Source organism: Rhinatrema bivittatum, chromosome 1 (genome assembly GCF_901001135.1).
Source record: "Rhinatrema bivittatum chromosome 1, aRhiBiv1.1, whole genome shotgun sequence".
NCBI classification, from domain to species: domain Eukaryota; kingdom Metazoa; phylum Chordata; class Amphibia; order Gymnophiona; family Rhinatrematidae; genus Rhinatrema; species Rhinatrema bivittatum.
In genome coordinates, this window is record NC_042615.1 from 87,902,396 (window position 1) to 87,922,409 (window position 20,014).

Below are 20,014 nucleotides of genomic sequence, written 5' to 3' on the forward strand. Positions count from 1 at the left end.
CAAAAAAGCAAATAGAATGTTAGGAATTATTAGGAAGGGAATGGTTAATAGAACGGAAAATGTCATAATGCCTCTATATCGCTCCGTGAGACTGCACCTTGAATACTGTGTACAATTCTGGTTGCCGCATCTCAAAAAAAGATATAGTTGCAATGGAGAAGGTACAGAGAAGGGCAACCAAAATGATAAAGGGGATAGAACAGCTCCCCTATGAGGAAAGGCTGAAGAGGGTAGGGCTGTTCAGCTTGGAGAAGAGACGGCTGAGGGGGGATATGATAGAGGTCTTTAAGATCATGAGAGGTCTTGAACGAGTAGATGTGACTCGGTTATTTACACTTTCGAATAATAGAAGGACTAGGGGGCATTCCATGAAGTTAGCAAGTAGCACATTTAAGACTAATCGGAGAAAATTCTTTTTCACTCAACGCACAATAAAGCTCTGGAATTTGTTGCCAGAGGATGTGGTTAATGCAGTTAGTGTAACTGGGTTCAAAAAAGGTTTGGATAAGTTCTTGGAAGAGAAGTTCATTAATGGCTATTAATCAAGTTTACTTAGGGAATAGCCACTGCTATAAATTGCATCAGTAGCATGGGATCTTCTTAGTGTTTGGGTAATTGCCAGGTTCTTGTGGCCTGGTTTTGGCCTCTGTTGGAAACAGGATGCTGGGCTTGATGGACTCTTGGTCTGACCCAGCATGGCAATTTCTTATGTTCTTATGTAGTCTCTCTCTGGTGCTGAATTGTTGGATCAGAGTTTCTCTGGCACTGGCTTGCTGGACCAGAGCCTCTCAGGTACTGAGAGGCTCTGGTCACACCTATGATCCAACTTATCTCTGTTACTCAGTGTCAGTGGGTTCGATCTTCTCCACATTTCATCATTGGGTTAAAAATGGCACTGAGATTCAAAACTCTGATATATTACAAACTTCCATATTACATAATGACGTCTTTACTACAGATTAATATCCTATCTTTTGGGGGATATGTGGTGTGTTAACTTGAGAGAAAACAGAGAAAAAGACAGAACAATCAATAGGATATTGGATCATAAGCGTGAGTAAATTTAATTAAATTTAGATTTGGGAATATAACATTTGTTTAGGTATACAAAAAAATCATTCTTTCATATAAAAATGTTCTCATCTTTGTTGTAGTTCAAATGGCTGAATATATGTAATAACGTTCTAATGCAGCATTGCGAAACATACGTATATTGACGGTACATAGGGATGTAAAGAAAGATCTTTTTGAAGAAGAGAGAGACCCTTTAGAGAGGGTCTTTTGGGAGATATCATTGAATGTTGAAACTGTGAAAAGAAAATCTCTTAGCCATTGAATGGAAGCCTCATCAAGTGTTTTTGCTTCTTTTGAGAATAAAAATAAGAACATTGCCCAATGAATATTGGAGATCGCGAAGTTTGTGAAGATCAAAGGACTTATTAAATTAATTGAGATGCTGAAGAAGTCAAAAGGAGTATTAGAATTAGTGTGATTTTTAGAAATATATGTACAATTTTTTTCTTTAAATAGTTTACAATAAAATTATGATAAAAGATGCCTAATGATATTGTAATTACCAAGACTAATATGTTTTAAATATGAAACGTTAAATTACCCCATGACACGATGTTAGATATTTGAACAAGTAGGGTGGGGTTGTTTTTTCATGTGAAGGTCTAGGATGGAACCAGCTTGCTTTTGTTGAAACTGACAACTCAGCCCATTCTGCAAAAACTGTAAAACTCTGGCCATATATGTCTCGATCTCTTGAGATAACTTTGACTAGATAAACCAATTGTCCAGATAAGGATGAACTAAAATACCCTCTTGACAAAGAGCCACTGCTAGCACACCATCATCTTGGAAAAGGTTTTTGGGGCAGTGGACAAACCGAAGGGAAGTGATCCCCCAAAATTGCAAAATGAAGATATTTCTGATGGTTTCTTAGCAGAATATGAGCATACACCTCCAGCAGATTCAAGGATGTTAGGTTTTCTCTTTGTCTTACCACTATCATAACCAACTTTAAGATATCCATTTTGAAGTAAGTCATTTTCAGAGCTTTGTTCACCTGCTTCAGATCAAAGATTGGGTTCTATGGCAGCTACTCTGGATTTGAGGGCTCATATGAGACTCTTAAAAACAGCTTTAAGAGTCCTCTCAGTTTCAGTTTACTCTTTCAGATAATAGGACTAGGGGACACTCCATGAAGTTAGGAAATAGCACATTTAAAACAAATTGGAGAAAATTAACCTCTGCAATTTACTGCCAGAGTATGTGGTTAAGGCAGTTAGCATAGCTGGGTTTTAAAAAGGTTTTGAAAAGTTCCTGGAAGGGAAGACCATAAACTGACATAAGGAATAGCCATTACTTATTACTGGCATTAATAAAATGGAGTTTATTTACTGTTTGAGTATTTGCCAGGTACTTGAATCCTGGATTGGCCTTTGTTGGAAACAGGATGTTGGGCATGATGGAACCTTGGTCTGACCCAGTATGGCAACTTCTTATGTTCTTATGAAAGTTATCCTTTTTCTTTGTAACCACGAAATATATTGTATATCTTCTTTGACTCTCTGTAAAGTCGGAAGCAAGACAACTACCCCTAAGATAAGGAGCCATTTAAATGTTACTCATACAGTTTCCCCCTTTTGTGCAGCGTGACAAGGGGATATCATAAAAGCATTTGGAATAGGGTGGAAAATTTCTAGGACGTAGCCATCCTTGACTACCCCTAGAACCTGCTGGTCTGACATAATCTGGTAAAAATATTTCATCCGCATTAATCTGATAATCTGGTAAAATCCGAAGATTGGGTACCAAACCTTCATTGCAAGCTCAGAGCGCCCACAGCACTGCCTGAGCCTGTGTCCTTAGTTCCTCTCTTATTGCTGTTAAAAGACTGCAATCTATTATAGGGTCTAGATCGTTGTCTACCTGATAACCTCCTTTCCTTCTCTCCTATGCTTTGGATTCAGATAACGACACCTGCCGGGGGGGGGGTGTCACAAAGATCCTTTGGATTTATCCTTCAGTAATCTGGGCACCTTAGATTCTGCCAAGGCCTTCACAAACTTCTCTAGGTTTTACCAAATATAAAGAAACTTGATCAGCTGAGCCTTGGATATAGAGTCCACAGACTAGTTACACAGCCATAACAAGCACTATCAACATAAAAACCATACTCCTAGATATGGCTCAAACCAAATCATATGAGACATCCGCCAAAAAGGCTGTCCCTGGTTCCATCTGTGCAGCCTCATCCAAGGTGGTGCCTTAGAAGGTGTTGGTTCTCTCTGTGCATTCTGAGACAAATATAATCCGTTTTTTTTGCTATAATCCCACCACACAGTTGCCTAGAGAGCCAAACTGGATGCTTCAAATGTTTGCTTCACAGTTTCAATCCTCCTATCTTGCACATCCTTAAGAGACTCAGCACCCTCTACAGGAACAGTTGTCCGTCTAGTGACCACACAAAACAGTGTTCACCTTAGGAACCTTTATCTTTTCCCCTTCTTGTGTATTCAGGGGATAAAGCTTTGTCATAGCCTTTCCTCCTTTAAAATTGGTCTTAGAAGAATCCCATTCACCAAAGATCAACTCCTTACTTAGGGAGAGGAAAGGCTTTGGATGGTTTTCACAAACTGCCATGATAGGATCTTCTGCAGAATTTGCATCTTCATCCCCCTTTTCCTCTGCAATATTAAAAATCCATAAGGACTGAGAAATTAAGACCATGAGATCCTCCTTATGAAAGAAGCAAATCAGTGAAGAGTCACTGTCTTCCCTCCTCCTCCAACTACTTTATCAGTCACACTGCCTTTCACTCCCCTGGCTCAATAAAGTGTCTGATCTGGAGGATTTATCTTCTTCATCTTCTTTCTAGCTCTCTTACAGTCAGAAAATGGAGGTAAATCTGCCTGAGGTAAATGCAATGAGAAGGATGTTCCATGAATTCTGCTCCAAACAAAAAGCTTGATGAAGATACTTCAGAAACTCAGTTGAAAAAACAGACCACAACGAAGCAGGAACTGGCTATGGCATGGCAGAAAAAGCTTCTACTCCTTAATTACCATAGCCCCAAGTAGACTCTGTCAATGCTTCCAGAACCATGGAAAATGAGGGAGGCCCCAGTTCCATGGTCCTTGGAATAGATGTGCTTTTTTGTTTTATTGTATTCCTTTCTGTATATTTTTTTTTCCGTATTTACTCTGAGCATACAATAGTCCCTTTTCCTTAATTTCTTTTCCTATGGAAAAGCTTACTGTATTTTTTTGCAAACTAGTTAGGTATTTGAATTATTCTATCACATTCCACTCTTCCATTCTTTCTAGAGCATACACTTGGCATTGAAAAAAAATGACATCACCAGTGCCACATCAGAAATAACAAGCATACAAAAATTAAGTCTTTATTTTGGAACATTAGAAATAATATACATAATACCAACTTTAACTTAATGTTACAAGATAGTCTACAGAGCTTAACTTTTCAGTTTCCCAGGTCCAGCTGCAAATAATAATGCAATCTTTCAACAGTCTGTAGGATTGTGCTATGCCTACATTTTTTAAATCTTAAAAAAAAAAAAAAAAAAAAACCCAAAACAAAAAGAACCCCGAAACAATGTAACTGGGAAGAGGAAAAAATAGGAAACAAATCTTAAAAGACTGCAAATTTATTCTGAAAACAGCTATGAACTGGCCCAATTAAGATCTTATTTGAATATGTACCTTACCTGGCTGAGGTGAGTCTTTAGTATTTAGATATAAACAGAGGCCATTTTCGGTAGCATGAAAACAAATGAAATGGCAGAAGGTGGATCTGTCACAACCCGGACCCTTCTACAGCCACTGCTTAAATCTAATGTCTAAGACAGCCGTTTTCACAGAAACCACCTTCTTACATGATAAATCTGTGTGTGAACAATTTAAAAGTACAGATTCTAAGACCATTTTTGTGTGCTTTGGGTGTGGTTATATTTTCAAAAACCATAACATAACTTAGAGCTATTAAGTTTGGAATGGAAGAAATCCATCAAGGAAGAATGTGTCAAATAAGACATGGCTTTTTTTTTTCCAGCTCCCACAGTCAGCATGCTTCACTCATTTCTCCCCACGAAGTGATTGTAACATTTTCCAAAGGAAACTGGTATTCTGCTAAATGGAACTTGGAGCCTTGGCTCTCCTCCAGCAGCACATGGCAGCGAGCAATGGAATGTCCTGAGTGGAATTTATTCATCATTGTCTGCCAAAGAGAAGAACAAAAAGACAATACACACAAGCAGGTTAATGGAGGAAAAAAATGTTATCAATTTAAAATTTTAACTGCTCTAGTTAAAAAGGCTTGGTTTTTTTTTTTGCTATGAGAAAATGTTTTGTGTAATAGGGATTGTCCTGAATAGTGGACATCACCACTATTACTATTACGAGTCGAATTACAACTCTGCATTAAATCCAGACTCATTCCAAGACCTCTTTTTCTAAAATGCATCTTGCCCACCACCACTTTGCCAAAAACATAAAAATTCTGTTCAGGAGTTTTCAAGAATGATCATGAAAGCAAAGTGGCTTTCCTGTAGCAGGTGTTCTCCAAGGACATCATCATACCAACACACATAAATGGGTGATGTCAACACTGGAGCTCAGGACAGATCTCTTTTCCAGAAGCTCCCTCAGCTTTTTACATGCTCTCACTAAGCATGTATGAGACATCCAATTTCATCACCTTCATGTGGAGCCGCCCCCCCCTCTTCAGTCCTATTAAAGCTCTTCTGGAAGAAACCAATTTCTTGGGCAGTCTGGTATCCTGCTGTCTTTGGATAACACTAGTTATTGGTAAGCAACTTTGCTTTCTCTGAAGACCAGAAGGATAACAGTTTGCACAAATGGGAATCCCTAGGCACGGGTTGCCTTCAAACAAAACAGTGTAAAAAAAACAGAACACACAAACAGATGAACAATATTTTTTATTGGGAGCATCTCAATTTGTATTTTTTTTTTTTTTTTTTTTTAAGGTCAACTTAATAAAAATGTGCCTTAAAAGGGATGAAGTCAGGCTCTACCCCCTTAAAAAGAGGACAGAGTAACCAAACCTGCTGTTGCACTGGGATTGTGTCAGCAGCATGTTGCAGCCTTGAAAATCTTTTCTATGGAGGCCGATCTCAGGTGGTCTACAGAGAGTGCCATTGCTCTAACATTATGAGTCTTGATAGAGATAGGCCTGCCTGGGTATACCAAAAAAGTTGAAATCTGGTATTCAGTTAGACAGTATATTTGGCTACAATGATTCCAGTTCTTTTTGGGTCAAAAGAGACAAAAAGGTGGGTAGACTTTCTATGGGCTTTAGTCTGCTCTAGAAAGAAGGCTAAGATTCTTTAGTAGTCCAGATGGTGGACCGCTTGTTCATGACGGGGAAAAATGTTGGGGCAGGTTGATTGGCCTTCAAGACTGTGGCCACAGATATGATCATGTCATTATTTATGGAGCATCAACACTTTGAGGGACAACATCTAACGGGTGCGACAAACCAAAACACCATGGGTGACATCGAGGCACGGCATACTCTTGGAATAATGATCGGTGGCTTGCAATGATAAAGCAGGAGATGCAGTAAATACACATCACCCTTCCTTCCCACCCCCATGGCATAATCAGCTTCCCCTTCCTTTCCCCTCCCCCATGCCCTAGTTTAAATCTCCTTCTCTTCCCTCTCTCCCTCTGATATAGCAAATGTTGCTTACCTGATGTAACAGGTGTTCTCACAGGACAGCAGGATGTTAGTCCTCACAAATGGGTGACATCGAGGATGGAGCCCTGTACGGAAAACTTTTCTGTCAAAGTTTCAACAAGCTTTGACTGACACTGGCACACTGGGTGCACTGAGCATGCCCAGCCTGCAATTATCCCTGTGAGCCACAGGTGTCTCCCTCAGTCTCGTCTTATAGCTAAAAAGCGCAAGCGAAACTAAAATAAAAGTATACAGACCCAACTCCGCGGGGTGGCGGGCTGGTTTCGTGAGGACTAACATCCTGCTGTCCTGTGAGAACACCTGTTACATCAGGTAAGCAACATTTGCTTTCTCACAGGACAAGCAGGATGGTAGTCCTCACAAATGGGTGAGTACCGAGCTGAGGATGCCCGGGAATGCACCAGATACACCGCAGATGCGCAAAGGCGTAACGACTGAGGTGGAAATGGGAACGGAGGGCATCCGCAACACCATAATGGGTTCGTGGAAGGATGTTGGGTAGTGAATTGAAAAAAGTAAGAGTAGGCGGACTGGCCAAACATGGAGCATGCCGGCTAGTCAAATGTAAGCAATAATAGGCTGCGAAGGTATGGAGAGGACTCCAGGCTGCAACCTGATAAAAAAGTACAAGCAGCAGTAACCAAAGGGAAGCTGTTAAGGCTAAGACGGACACAACAGTATGTGGATACCCACAGTGTTGTAGTGAAATGTCTGCTTGTTGGTAGGAAAGGAAATATAGACCACTTAATCAGAAGGATTAGGTCTGTGTGGCCACTGGAAGTAGCAGCTTGACCCTTGCATGAAGGAAAGAGTCAAGTGGAATTCACATGGAATGCAGTGCAATGTAGATAGAATGTAAGCGCAGCATTACTGTCCAGGAATGTGGAAAACCCAGTCTCTCCCTAGGGCGAGAGAGAGAGGTTAGGAAAAATTAATAGAGTATTTCCTGAGGAAAGGAGATACAACATCTACCTGAAAAGGATAGAAAGTTGAATGCGTAGAACTACTCAGTGGCAGAGGAACGGAGTCAGGTGAGTATGGAAAGAGTGCATAACTCACGGACCCTGCTGGCAGGAATGACATTAAGAGGGAAAGAAGTTCCCTTGCCAAACTGTGGAAGAGAGGAATGGAAAGGCTCAAACGTAGAATGTATGAGACTTAAGGAGAATATATATGTTCATTCCGTGATTAGAGAAATAGAGGCGGCTTGATCAGTGGATAATCCATGGTAAGCCGACTCAGAGAGGATTACCGAAAACGGGAACCCAACTCCCAAAACGATACACCTCCTAAGAGAAAGGTGTATCTATGTGGAGGATGTCTGGAGAACAGAATCCGAGGGAGTAAGAAAAAATGGTGGAAAAGTAAAAGGGGTAATACCTCTTTTTTTTTTTTAGCGTCAGGAGGTAAAGCCTGCCATATTAAACGGCAAGATTTATGTTTAGAAGGTTTTGTGACGCTACCAGAACCTAAGAACATCAGTAAGTCTATGATTTGGGACTGACTGGTGAGAGAATAAAAGGTTACTGATATGATGGATTGAGAAGTATGGGAAAGCATACTGATCTCAGTCAGGGAGTGGGGAAAAGAATACTGAACCCCATCCCAGTTCAACATTAGAAGAATGCTGGCTACGAGAGGCAGCAGAAGAGATATATTGAAGAGGCCTTTGATGGAAGAAAAGGTATCTAAGGGAACGCATAGGAAACATGTGCAGGGAGCAGAACCTGTGCATCGTATGGAGTGATGCAGACGCAGAGGAAAGTTTAGTTAAACTCAGCGTTAAAAGATTTGCCCTGTACACATGTAATTGAGACCATTCGAGAGGATAGAACCTACGTGGAGAAGGTCTGATAGAGCGTTCATTAAATCTCTTAGATATGTGGCCCAAGGACGCATGAAGTGAACAAGGGCCAAGGGTAGAGCTGCGCAGCTGTCTAGCAGAGCAGCTAAGAGGTAATGCGTGCTTATGAGTTGGAAAGCACATTGTCCCTATGCTGTCTGTCTGTATGCACAAAGAATTGTTGCAAAAGCAGTATTGGAAGGCATAAGGGCATAACTCATGGGTGCAACGTCCAGGAAGTTTATGAGAAACTATGCTGGAGTGCAATAGATGCATAATGGGTTGACAGCTTTCAGGAGAAACTTTATAACCCTAAGGAATTGCGAGCATGAGTCGAAGGAGACTAGGTCCTAGTTCGAACTGGGATAAGAATCAGGGACGATCACGATGTCGGCGATGATGGGTGCCACGGTGCTCGGACCGGTCTTTCCCCAGCGCCGAGATGGAAGCCCTCATCGTCCTGGAAGGCGATCGATGACGAACTGTCAGCACGCCTGCTCTGCTCCTGACACAATGGAGTGTCTTAAGCTAATACGGGGCTTAAAAAAGAACCCAAAGCGTGGAGCAATGTGAGGAGGCGAGGGTATTATGTGGCGGTGCTATGTCGGTATTGACGATATTGAAGGCAACCTAAGGGGCTTCGAGGATATCATCAAAATGGGTATGAAAAATTGTCGATGACTGGCCAGGAGAATGATGACAGTGACGGGCACTGACAGCAGTGGCATAGGTATCTTTGAAACGATGTGGAATCGAATAATCGAAAAACATTGCCGTTATTGAAAAAGATACCGGCATCGACTGAGTCGAAGTCGAATCAATAGGGCGTCAAGGACACCGAAGGAAAACGGAGGTGTCGAGGGCATCGATGCATGGAGGCGGGCATTTATGCCGTTTGTGGCATGGCCACGGGCATCAACTATAGGGCCACAGACGTTGACGGTATCGATTTGGACAGACTCAGATTTCCAAGTGTACATGGCATCGGTGCCCCAGACACGTGTGTCGGTGGCATCGATATGGACACGTATGGAATCGATGGCATGGATCTCCCAGTCGATGAATTCCATCCCGGCATCAACGCCAGTCCTGGAATCGGCATGGGCATCGATGCCAGCCATAAGGCTGGCATTGGCATCAACGCCCATCCACGGAATCGAGCCGGCATGGATACCCACCGATGGGACCCACCTGGGCATCGAATTTCACCGATGGGAGCAGCCTGGCATCGACTGCCCTCGATGGATGCATTCTAACATAGATGCCCATGGATGAAACACCTGGGCATCGGTGTCCATCGATGCAAAAGGACCTGGCACCGATGCCATCGACGGACAAGCCATCCGGCACCGATGTCCATCGATGGGGACCATCCGGCACCGATGTCCACCGATGGGGACCATCCGGCATCGATGCCCACCGACGAATCGATGTGGCACTGATGCCCACCGATGGAAAAGGGCTGGACATCGTTGGGGAGGATGGGGCATCGATGGCATCCCCAAAAGGGGGGGTGGCATCGATGAAGTGACCCTGGGATCGTTAAAAAGTGTCTCGGGCAGCGGTGGCGGCGACCCGAGTATGCATGGCAGTGACTAACAGCGTGTGCGTCAATGGCATGCATCCGGGTAGGGACGGCACCGAGGAAGCCCAAGGAAAAAAACAGTGCGTAGGAGGAAAAAGCCTGGTAGCACTGAAAAGCAAAAAACATGGATAAAGGCATCAGGGCACCGTGGGGGGAGGGGCGCTGATGACATATAAAAGCCCAGGGCGGTTTAGGAGGGTCCCGGTGTAGCGATAGGGTATCGACTGCGTGAGGGTACCAGGGAACGAAGGACTTGAAGCTACAGAGGTCCTAAAGTTAAGGAAAAAATCCCTACCCCACTAGCATAAGCAAGCAGAGTGTCACAGAGATACTCGCAAGCTGTTTAAAGCTAACTGAAAAATGGGGGAAGGGAAGGCTTCAGTCAGTTAACAACCTTAAGATAGTGACAGAAACTGACCGAAAAATAAGAATTAGTACTCACCGAGCGTCGTAAAAACGTACGCGGAGGGAGACCTGTGCAGGGAAAAGTGTTTTTTGAAGTGAAAAGTTAAGTGTTTCCATGAGGTAATTAGTTAAAAAATCCTCACAGAGCTCCAACCGCTATGCTTACTGCAGAGCGGAAAAAAGAAGACTGAGGGAGACACCTGTGGCTCACAGGGATAATTGCAGGCTGGGCATGCTCAGTGCACCCAGTGTGCCAGTGTCAGTCAAAGCTTGTTGAAACTTTGACAGAAAAGTTTTCCGTACAGGGCTCCATCCTCGATGTCACCCATTTGTGAGGACTACCATCCTGCTTGTCCTGTGAGAAAATCACCATCCCTTTCCTTTACTCTCCTCCAATCTCCTGGCATAATCTGCTTTTCCTTCCTTCCCCTTCCCAACAGACATAATCACATCCCCTCTTCCCATAACCCCCCCAGCACAATCACCTTTTCTTTCTTTTCTTCTACTCCTACCCCCTGCCAATATCATTGTCCCTTCTCTTTTCTCAGCTTCCCCCCAGGCACAATCACCTTCCCTTCCTTCTCCTCCCACCCTCTGGTACAATCACCTTCTCTTTCCGCTCCCTCTAACCTCCTGGCATAATCACCATCCCTTCCCTGTTAACCCCAGGCATAATCACAGTTCAGTTCCTTTCCTTTCCTCAACTTACTCCCAGGCATAATCTTCTTCACCTTCCTTTCCTCTCCCCCCATCCCCTGGCATAATCACCTTCTCTTTCTTCTATTTAGTGTACTTAGCTCATGCCTTTTCATTAGAGCTCAAGGTGCATAACATTCAGGTACAGTAGGTATTTTCTATGTCCCCAGAGGGCTACTACAGTCTATGTTGGCTATAATCTAATCTGATTCAATAGTGTGTGATTTGCCCAAGCTCACAAGGAGTGGTAGTGGGATTTGAACTCTGGCTTCCCTGGTTCATAGCCTGCTGGCTCTAACCACTAGGCTACTCCTCCACCAAGATGTCGTAAAACCCATAATTTATAAAAACTTGATCCTAGTAAGCTATTCAAATGTGCTACATATATTAAAGTTGGGTCCATTAAGAAGCATAAATTGTGTGTTTTGACCTTAGATGGAATCAGTGTGCCATCAAACATTATTCCAGGGCAGGAACCCAATCCAACATTTTAAAAATTAACATAGCCTCTATCTTCTTTATGTTCAGTACCAGCTGACTGGCAGTCATCCAGGTCTTTATATCCATTAAACAATTGGTAACTCTCAGAACTGTTGTTTCTATAGCCATTTTTAATGGAAAGAGAATCTGAATATCACCAGTGTAAGCCTTGTAAAAAGGTACCTTCTGATCCAATATTCTACATAAAGGAACAAATACATATTAAAAAGAGTGGCTGAAAGTATGCTTCCTTGCAAGTGTAGTTCTGACTGATGATTCTAGGCATCTAGATCCAGTGACCAGTTTTCTTTTCTTCTGCTGAAAAATCTTCTCACCTTCACATTTCTGGTTGACGCCATCAGATCCATCACCAGTTCTCCCCAACTGTTAGGAAGAACACCCGTTGTGGTCCATGGAGATGTGATTGAGAAAATCCGCCTCCTTTACTCCTATGTATAACGCTGAAATGCTTCCCCACCCAATCCACGAGAAGACATGCCTCAGCTGAGACACCAATACATTTATTCCCTCCCTTGGTTCACATATGCTACCCGCTGTCGCATTCTCTGACAACTGTCTGACCACCTGCACCTGAAGGAAAGGCACAAAAGGTAAAAGGGCAACCATATTGCCCTGGTTTCCAAAATGGTTGATGGATCATTTGATCTCTTTCAATATCCAGGTTCCCTGGGTCACCTAACCCTGATAAAGAACCCCTTAAACCATTAGACTGGCATCCATTGTTACTGTTATCCAAGCAGTAACAATGGATGCCAGTCTATTGGTTTGAGGGGTTCTTTCTCCTTAGCCACCAAACTAGACTGTGCTCTACTTATGCCAGAATAGAAAGCTACACCACGTTATCCTGCGACTGATGATCCCACATGGATAAGATTCTCTGTAAGGGTCTCATGTGAACCAAGAAAGAGATCTAGGCGTCATAGTGGATAACACATTGAAATAGTCTGTTCAGTGTGCTGCGGCAGTCAAAAAAGCAAACAGAATGTTGGGAATTATTAGAAAGGGAATGGTGAATAAAACGGAAAATGTCATAATGCCTCTATATCGCTCCATGGTGAGACCGCATCTCAAAAAAGATTATACTTGCGATGGGGAAGGTACAGAGAAGGGCCACCAAAATGATAAGGGGAATGGAACAGCTCCCCTATGAGGAAAGACTAAAGAGGTTAGGACTTTTCAGCTTGGAGAAGAGACGGCTGAGGGGGGATATGATAGAGATGTTTAAAATCATGAGAGGTCTAGAACGGGTAGATGTGAATCGGTTATTTACTCTTTCGGATAGGGGGCACTCCATGAAGTTAGCATGTGGCACATTTAAAACTAATCAGAAAAAGTTCTTTTTCACTCAACGCACAATTAAACTCTGGAATTTGTTGCCAGAGGATGTGGTTAGTGCAGTTAGTATAGCTGTGTTTAAAAAAGGATTGGATAAGTTCTTGGAGGAGAAGTCCATTACCTGCTATTAATTAAGTTGACTTAGAAAATGGCCACTGCTATTGCTAGCAACGGTAACATAGAATAGACTTAGTTTTTGGGTACTTGCCAGGTTCTTATGGCCTGGATTGGCCACTGTTGGAAACAGGATGCTGGGCTTGATGGATCCTTGGTCTGACCCAGTATGGCATGTTCTTATGTAAATCAAATCCAAGGTGGCAGCCATAGAGCCCAACAGCAGCAGATAAGTCCATGCCATAGGCCTCAGAGAGGCTAATAAACTCCATATTTCAACCTGAAACGTCTGAATCCTCTGCTCCATTAAACGGACACAGCCGATCTTCATGTTGAAAAGAATTCCCAGGATTCCAGGACTGGGATAGTTGTTGCGATCCCGGGCCGCCCCCGGGACCGCCTCTTACCCCGTCGCGGTTCCCCTCCAGTTCCGCCGCATCTTCAGGCTCCCCCGAGCCGCGGTCGGGCCATGCAGGCCCCGAGAACGGCGCTCCCACGCCGCGCTGGCTGCCGGCGTTCTCCGCGGCTAGGCCCCGCCCCCTAGCCGCGCGCGCGCGGCAGGCCCCAAGTCTTAAAGGGGCCAGCGCGGGAACTCACAGCACTGCCTCCTGGATGACGTCAGACGCTCAGGGTATTTAAACCCTGCACCGAGATCCTCTCCTTGCCTTGCAACGAGGTTCCCAGGGTTTCCTGTATCCAGTTGCTGCGTTCCTGCTTCTTTGTCTCCTGCTTGGCTCCTGACCCCGGATTGGCTTGCGTTGATTCTTGGCTTCTGACCCCGGACTGGCTTACGGTAATTCTCTGGCTTCTGACTCCGGACCGGCTTACGTTGATTCTCTGGCTTCTGACCCCGGACCGGCTTACGTTGATTCTCTGGCTCCTGACCTTGGACTGGCTTACGGTGATCCATTGGTTCCAGACTCTGGACTGGCGAGCGACGACTCTTCAGCACTCAACCTTGGACTTCTTCTAACCAGGCCCCCGCGGGCCCTCCTAAGTCCCAGTGGCCGGGTTCCTACGGGCTCCTCCTGGGGGGACTCCGGCTTCCAGGGTGAATCTCCTAAGTCCCAGCGGCCGAACTCCTACGAGCTCTTCTCGGGGGAGGATCGGCTTCCAGGGCGAAGATCTTCTCACCACAGTGCCAACGCCACCATCTCCTGCTTCCTCGCCAAAGCCCTTGGTCGCGTAGGGCTCCCAGAGTTCCACCTTCGACCAGCCACCAGCCTGTCCTTGCCGCCTCCCGGCCGGGGCCACTGCTGCAACCATCTTCAGCAATCCATTCTCTGGCTCCGACCGGCCCAAGGGTCCACGAATCCAACAGATTGCAAGGCCATGGACCCGGCGGATCTTGCCGGTCTAAAGGCTATTCCGGGCATTGCCCAGAAGCTGCAGCAACAGCAATCCTGCCTCGATACATTGATGTCTGCCGTTCAACGCCTGGCGGATCGCATAGATGGGACCTCTGCAGCTCACCCCGCAGTATCCACGTCTCAGGTCAACCCGGGTTCCCCTGTCCCGGTACAGATGCCAGCGCCCCCTAGGTACTCGGGGAATCCGAAGGCATGTCGGGGATTCCTCAATCACTGCTACATCCGTTTTGACCTCCTGCCTGCGCAGTTCACCACGGACCGGTCTAAGACAACCTACATTATTTCCCTCCTGGATGGGAAACCCTTGGCTTGGGCTTCCTCCCTTTGGGAGCGCCAAGACTCCCGCTTAAGTAACCTCGTGCAGTTCGTCAAAGCCTTCCGGAGGATCTTTGACGAACCATCCCGGGCCTCCACAGCTGCCTCAGAACTTCTCCAGCTGAAACATGGTAATCGCCCCCTAGAGGAATTTGCGATGGAGTTCCAGACCCTGGCCACCGAGCTGGCCTGGGGGGAGGACAGCTTACATGGGATTTTTCTGGAGGGTCTATCTCCTCGGCTCCAGGATGAACTCGCGGCCCGGGATCTTCCGGACGACCTACAGGAACTCATAGAACTGGCTGGACGCATGGACCGGCGCATCCAGCGCCGTTTTCGAGAGCGAAGGTCCGTCCAGGGGCTGTCCGCTCATCGAACCACGACCCCTCGGGTTCAAGCGTCACCGTCTGCGTCAGCCGCCTCTCCGCCTGAAGAACCCATGCAATTGGGTCGGGGTCCGCTATCCGCCGAGGAACAGAGGCGCCGCCGCTCGCAGGGCTTATGTCTCTACTGCGGTGGTAAGGGGCACTTCCTGGCTCGCTGTACAGAGCGTCCGGGAAACGGCCGAACCTAAAATCGAGTGGGGAGTTGATTCTAGGCAGTACCTCTTCGAACTCCCCATGTACTGTCCCAGCGAGACTATGTCTTCCGAGTGGAGGTTTCGATACCCTGGCGCTGATTGACTCCGGGTCCGGGGGGAATTTTATCCTCCGAGATCTAGTACAACAACTGCAACTTAAAGTAGTGCCGCAAGAACCACCTTTGCGGGTATCATCCATCCAAGGGGTCCCTCTCCCAGGGACCATTACCACTCGTACACAACTATTCCAGCTTCAGGTCGGACTTCTTCATAAAGAAGAGATCTCTTTTCTCATCCTTGAGAGATCCATTCACCCGCTCATCCTCGGACTGCCCTGGCTAAGGAAACACTCGCCAGTAATAGACTGGCACTCGCTTCAGATCACGTCGTGGGGACCAGCTTGCTCTCACAGTAGTCTTCCTGCTCGTCCGCTTCAGACGCTTCCACTCCTGGCGGCCCCGCTGACAGTACCACCACAGTACCAGGCCTTCCGGGATGTCTTCTCTAAAGAAAAGGCTGAGTTGCTACTGGAACATCGCCCTTTCGACTGTGCGATAGATTTACTGCCAGATACCACGCCTCCTCGCGGTAGAGTGTATCCTCTGTCCCTGCCTGAGACCAAGGCCATGTCCGCCTACATTAAAGAGAATCTAGACCGAGGATTCATTAGACCATCCAAATCCCCCGCGGGAGCCGGCTTCTTCTTTGTGGCCAAAAAGGATGGGTCTCTTCGACCCTGTATCGACTACCGGGGCCTGAACCAGATCACCCGACGAGATCGCTATCCGTTGCCCCTGATTCCGGAACTCCTTGATCGGTTGCAGGGGGCCCGCATCTTCACCAAGTTGGACCTTAGAGGGGCATATAACCTCGTACGGATACGACCGGGAGACGAGTGGAAGACCGCCTTTAACACCAGGGACGGTCATTATGAGTACCTCGTCATGCCATTTGGTCTCTGCAACGCCCCAGCCGTGTTTCAAAATTTAATGAACGAGGTGCTGCGCGACCTCTTGTACATTTCGGTCATTGTCTACCTGGACGACGTGTTGATTTTCTCCCGGGACCTTGAGGAACATCGCCAACACGTGCGCCAGGTTTTGCTAAAGTTACGAGAAAACCGACTGTACGCCAAGCTGGAGAAATGCATGGCCCCCGCCGGCATTCATTCACTGCCGGCGGGGGCCATGCATTCATCCAGGCAGAGGGAGCTGGAGGCCCCTTTCGCCGCCGGCTCCCTCTGCCTGGATGAATGCACGGCCGCCTTGAGCGCCGAAATCGCACGAGCATTCATTCACTGCCGGCGGGGGCCGTGCATTCATCCAGGCAGAGGGAGCCGGAGGCCGCTTTCGCCGCCGGCTCCCTCTGCCTGGATGAATGCACGCCCACCCGGCCGCCTTGAGCGCCGAAATCGGGAGGAGAGGAGAAGAGAGAAGGGACTACCGTAGCAGGCCCGAGCCTTGCTACTTTTTCGTTTTTTTTTTTTTTGCTTCGGGAGGAGGGGACAGGACTGGGGCTGCACCGGAGACCGGACAGGGCCTTGAGCGCCGAAATCGCACGGGCATTCATTCACTGCCGGCGGGGGCCGTGCATTCATCCAGGCAGAGGGAGCCGGAGGCCGCTTTCGCCGCCGGCTCCCTCTGCCTGGATGAATGCACGCCCACCCGGCTGCCTTGAGCGCCGAAATCGCACGGGCATTCATTCACTGCTGGCGGGGGCCGTGCATTCATCCAGGCAGAGGGAGCCGGAGGCCGCTTTCCCCGCCGGCTCCCTCTGCCTGGATGAATGCACGCCCACCCGGCCGCCTTGAGCGCCGAAATCGGGAGGAGAGGAGAAGGGAGAAGGGACTACTGTAGCAGGCCTGAGCCTTGCTTTTTCGTTTTTTGGTTTTTTTTTGCTTCGGGAGGAGGGGACAGGACTGGGGCTGCACCGGAGACCGGACGGGGCCTTGAGCACCGAAATCGCACGGTCATTCATTCACTGCCGGCGGGGGCCGTGCATTCATCCAGGCAGAGGGAGCTGGAGGCTGCTTTCGCCGCCGGCTCCCTCTGCCTGGATGAATGCACGCCCACCTGCCCGCCGGCTCCCACTGCCGCCTGGATCCAACGCGCGCCCACCCGCTCGCCGGCTCCCGCCGCCGCCTGGATGAACGGGCGCCCATCTGCCCGCCGGCTCCCGCCGCCGCCTCGATGACCGCACGCCTGGGGGATTCGGAAAGTGACAGGTATTTATACATATATATAAATAACTTACGCTGCAATGCTTTTTACACTTTACAGTTTTACCCCCATTTTTTACACTTTATTCCCGTTTTAATTTTCGAACACCACACTAACACCAAGTAGAGGGTAGGCGGTAAACAGGTTAAGGACGCGGCAAAATAGCGGGTTACAAAGGAGATAATCTGAGCACGCGTCACAGTATCGGAGGGGAATAGCTAATTCCTTCATTATACAGCTAATTCGTTCATTTACATATCATATACATGCTGCGTGCGGAAAGGGTTATGCATCTGTTTTAAGAAGCGCTAAGGATGCGTGAAACTGGAGACTGTATCGCTGGATCGCCTTACGCGTCCGAATTGTGCGCTCCCAGCACGTTACAGACGGGAAATCTTTAACCGCACGTTACAGTATCGACCTGAAAGTTAGCATATAGCACATTTAAAACTAATTGGAGAAAATTTTTTCTCACTTAACGCACAATTAAACACTGCAATTTGTTGCCAGGGGATGTGGTTATTGCAGTTAGTGTAGCTGGGTTTAAAAAAGGTTCGGATAAGTTCTTGGAGGAGAAGTCCATTACCTGCTATTAATCAAGTTGACTTAGAAAATAGCCACTGCTATTACTAGCATCAGTAGCATGGGATATACTTAGTTTTTGGGTACTTTTAGCCTGGATTGGTCACTGTTGGAAACAGGATGCTGGGCTTTCTGGACCCTTGGTCTGACCCAGTATGGCAATTTCTTATGTTGTTACTTTATTGTTTTTTTTTTAAGAACTTAAAACTTCTGTTTGAGGGGCTACAAAAGCAGCATCAGAAAGAAGCAGCAACGTGTGTGTGTATGTGTTACTCTCACACATGATCAAGTAAAGTCTTTTCTGAGATATGAGAACTGGATCCATGTTGTCAGTGTTGGAAACAGGATGCTGGGCTTGATGGACCCTTGGCCTGACCCAGCATGGGCAATTTCTTATGTTCTTTGTATTAATTGTTATCACCCAAGCAAAGGATCTTTGTGTCATCTTGGCCAATATTTTGAAAGCCTTGGATCAGTGTGCAGCAGCGGTCAAAAAAGAAAATAGAATATTAGGTATTATAAAAGGAATGGAAAATAAAATGAAGATATCATAAAGCCTCTGAATCAATCCATAGTTTGACATCATCTTGAGTATTGTGTGCAGATCTGGTCACTCCATCTCAAGAAATATATAACGGAACTAAGAAAGGTGCTGAGAAAGGCAACATAAACGATAAAAGGGATGGAACAGCTACTCTAGATGAAAGACTAAACAGATTAATGCTTTTCAGCCTAAAGAAGACACAACTGATAGGAGATATGATAGAGGTCTAGGAAATCACAAGTAGCATGGAATGGGAAAGTAGGGAACAGTTATTTACTCTTTCCAATAGAACTAGGACTAGGGTACATTCCATGAAACTAATAGGTAGCACATTTAAACAAATCTGAGAAAGATTTTTTTTCAATTAGTGCACAATTAAACTGTGAAATTTATTGCCAGAGGATATGATGAAAGCAATTAATGTAGCTGAATTTAAAAAGGGTTGGGACATGTTCCTGGAGAAAAAGTCCATAAAACACTATTAGCCATGTAGACTTGGTCTTATTCTTTGGGATGCTACCAGGTACTTGTGACCTGGATTGGCTTCCGACAGACAGGCTGCTAGATTTGACTGATCTTTGGTCTGTCCCAATATGACATTTCTTATATTCTTATGTATTGCTCTATTTCCTCCACAATGACATTACCAGAGTTGAAGCAGTTTTTGTACTATGATAATCATGCTGTAAAAAGGCAGAACATTCAGAAATCTTCACAGGGGAAGATTCAGTGCTTTCTGTGATCTACAAAGAGTCTACGTCTCAAAAATACCCAGGTGAAAAATTGCCATTTTGAATCAGAATCCAAAACTCTGGTCTTTATTTTTATTTATTTAAAGTTTTTCTAGACCGACATTCGTTGGAAACATCACATTGGTTTACATGGAACAAGAAATACAGCGTATAGGCTTTACAATGAACTGTCTTTAAAATAACAATAAAGTAAGGCAGGTTGATTAAATAGCGGGAATTGAACTGAGTAATTAATATAAGAAATGTAAGTATAGATATAAAATATACAACAATGATTAGATATGTACAAGGTATGAAGAAGAAAGAAGGGAGCTGCCCAAGGAGATTGGTGTTGGAATTGGATTAAGTTTTGCATTGTAATAGGGTAGGGGAAAGTGAAGGGGGAAAGGCAGAAGGGGGGCATAGAAATGAGATTGAGTGGCAAGG

General features: G+C 45.9%; 1 protein-coding gene across 1 annotated transcript in view; it reads right to left on the reverse strand.

Moving 5' to 3' along the window:
- Window positions 1–4,386: 4,386 nt before the first annotated feature.
- NEK1 (NIMA related kinase 1) overlaps window positions 4,387–20,014 on the reverse strand; it is a 328,757-nt gene continuing 313,129 nt past the window's right edge. Inside the window, 1 exon segment of the mRNA XM_029573804.1 lies at window positions 4,387–5,244. Coding sequence (XP_029429664.1) covers window positions 5,231–5,244 — 14 coding nt within the window. The 3' untranslated portion in view covers window positions 4,387–5,230.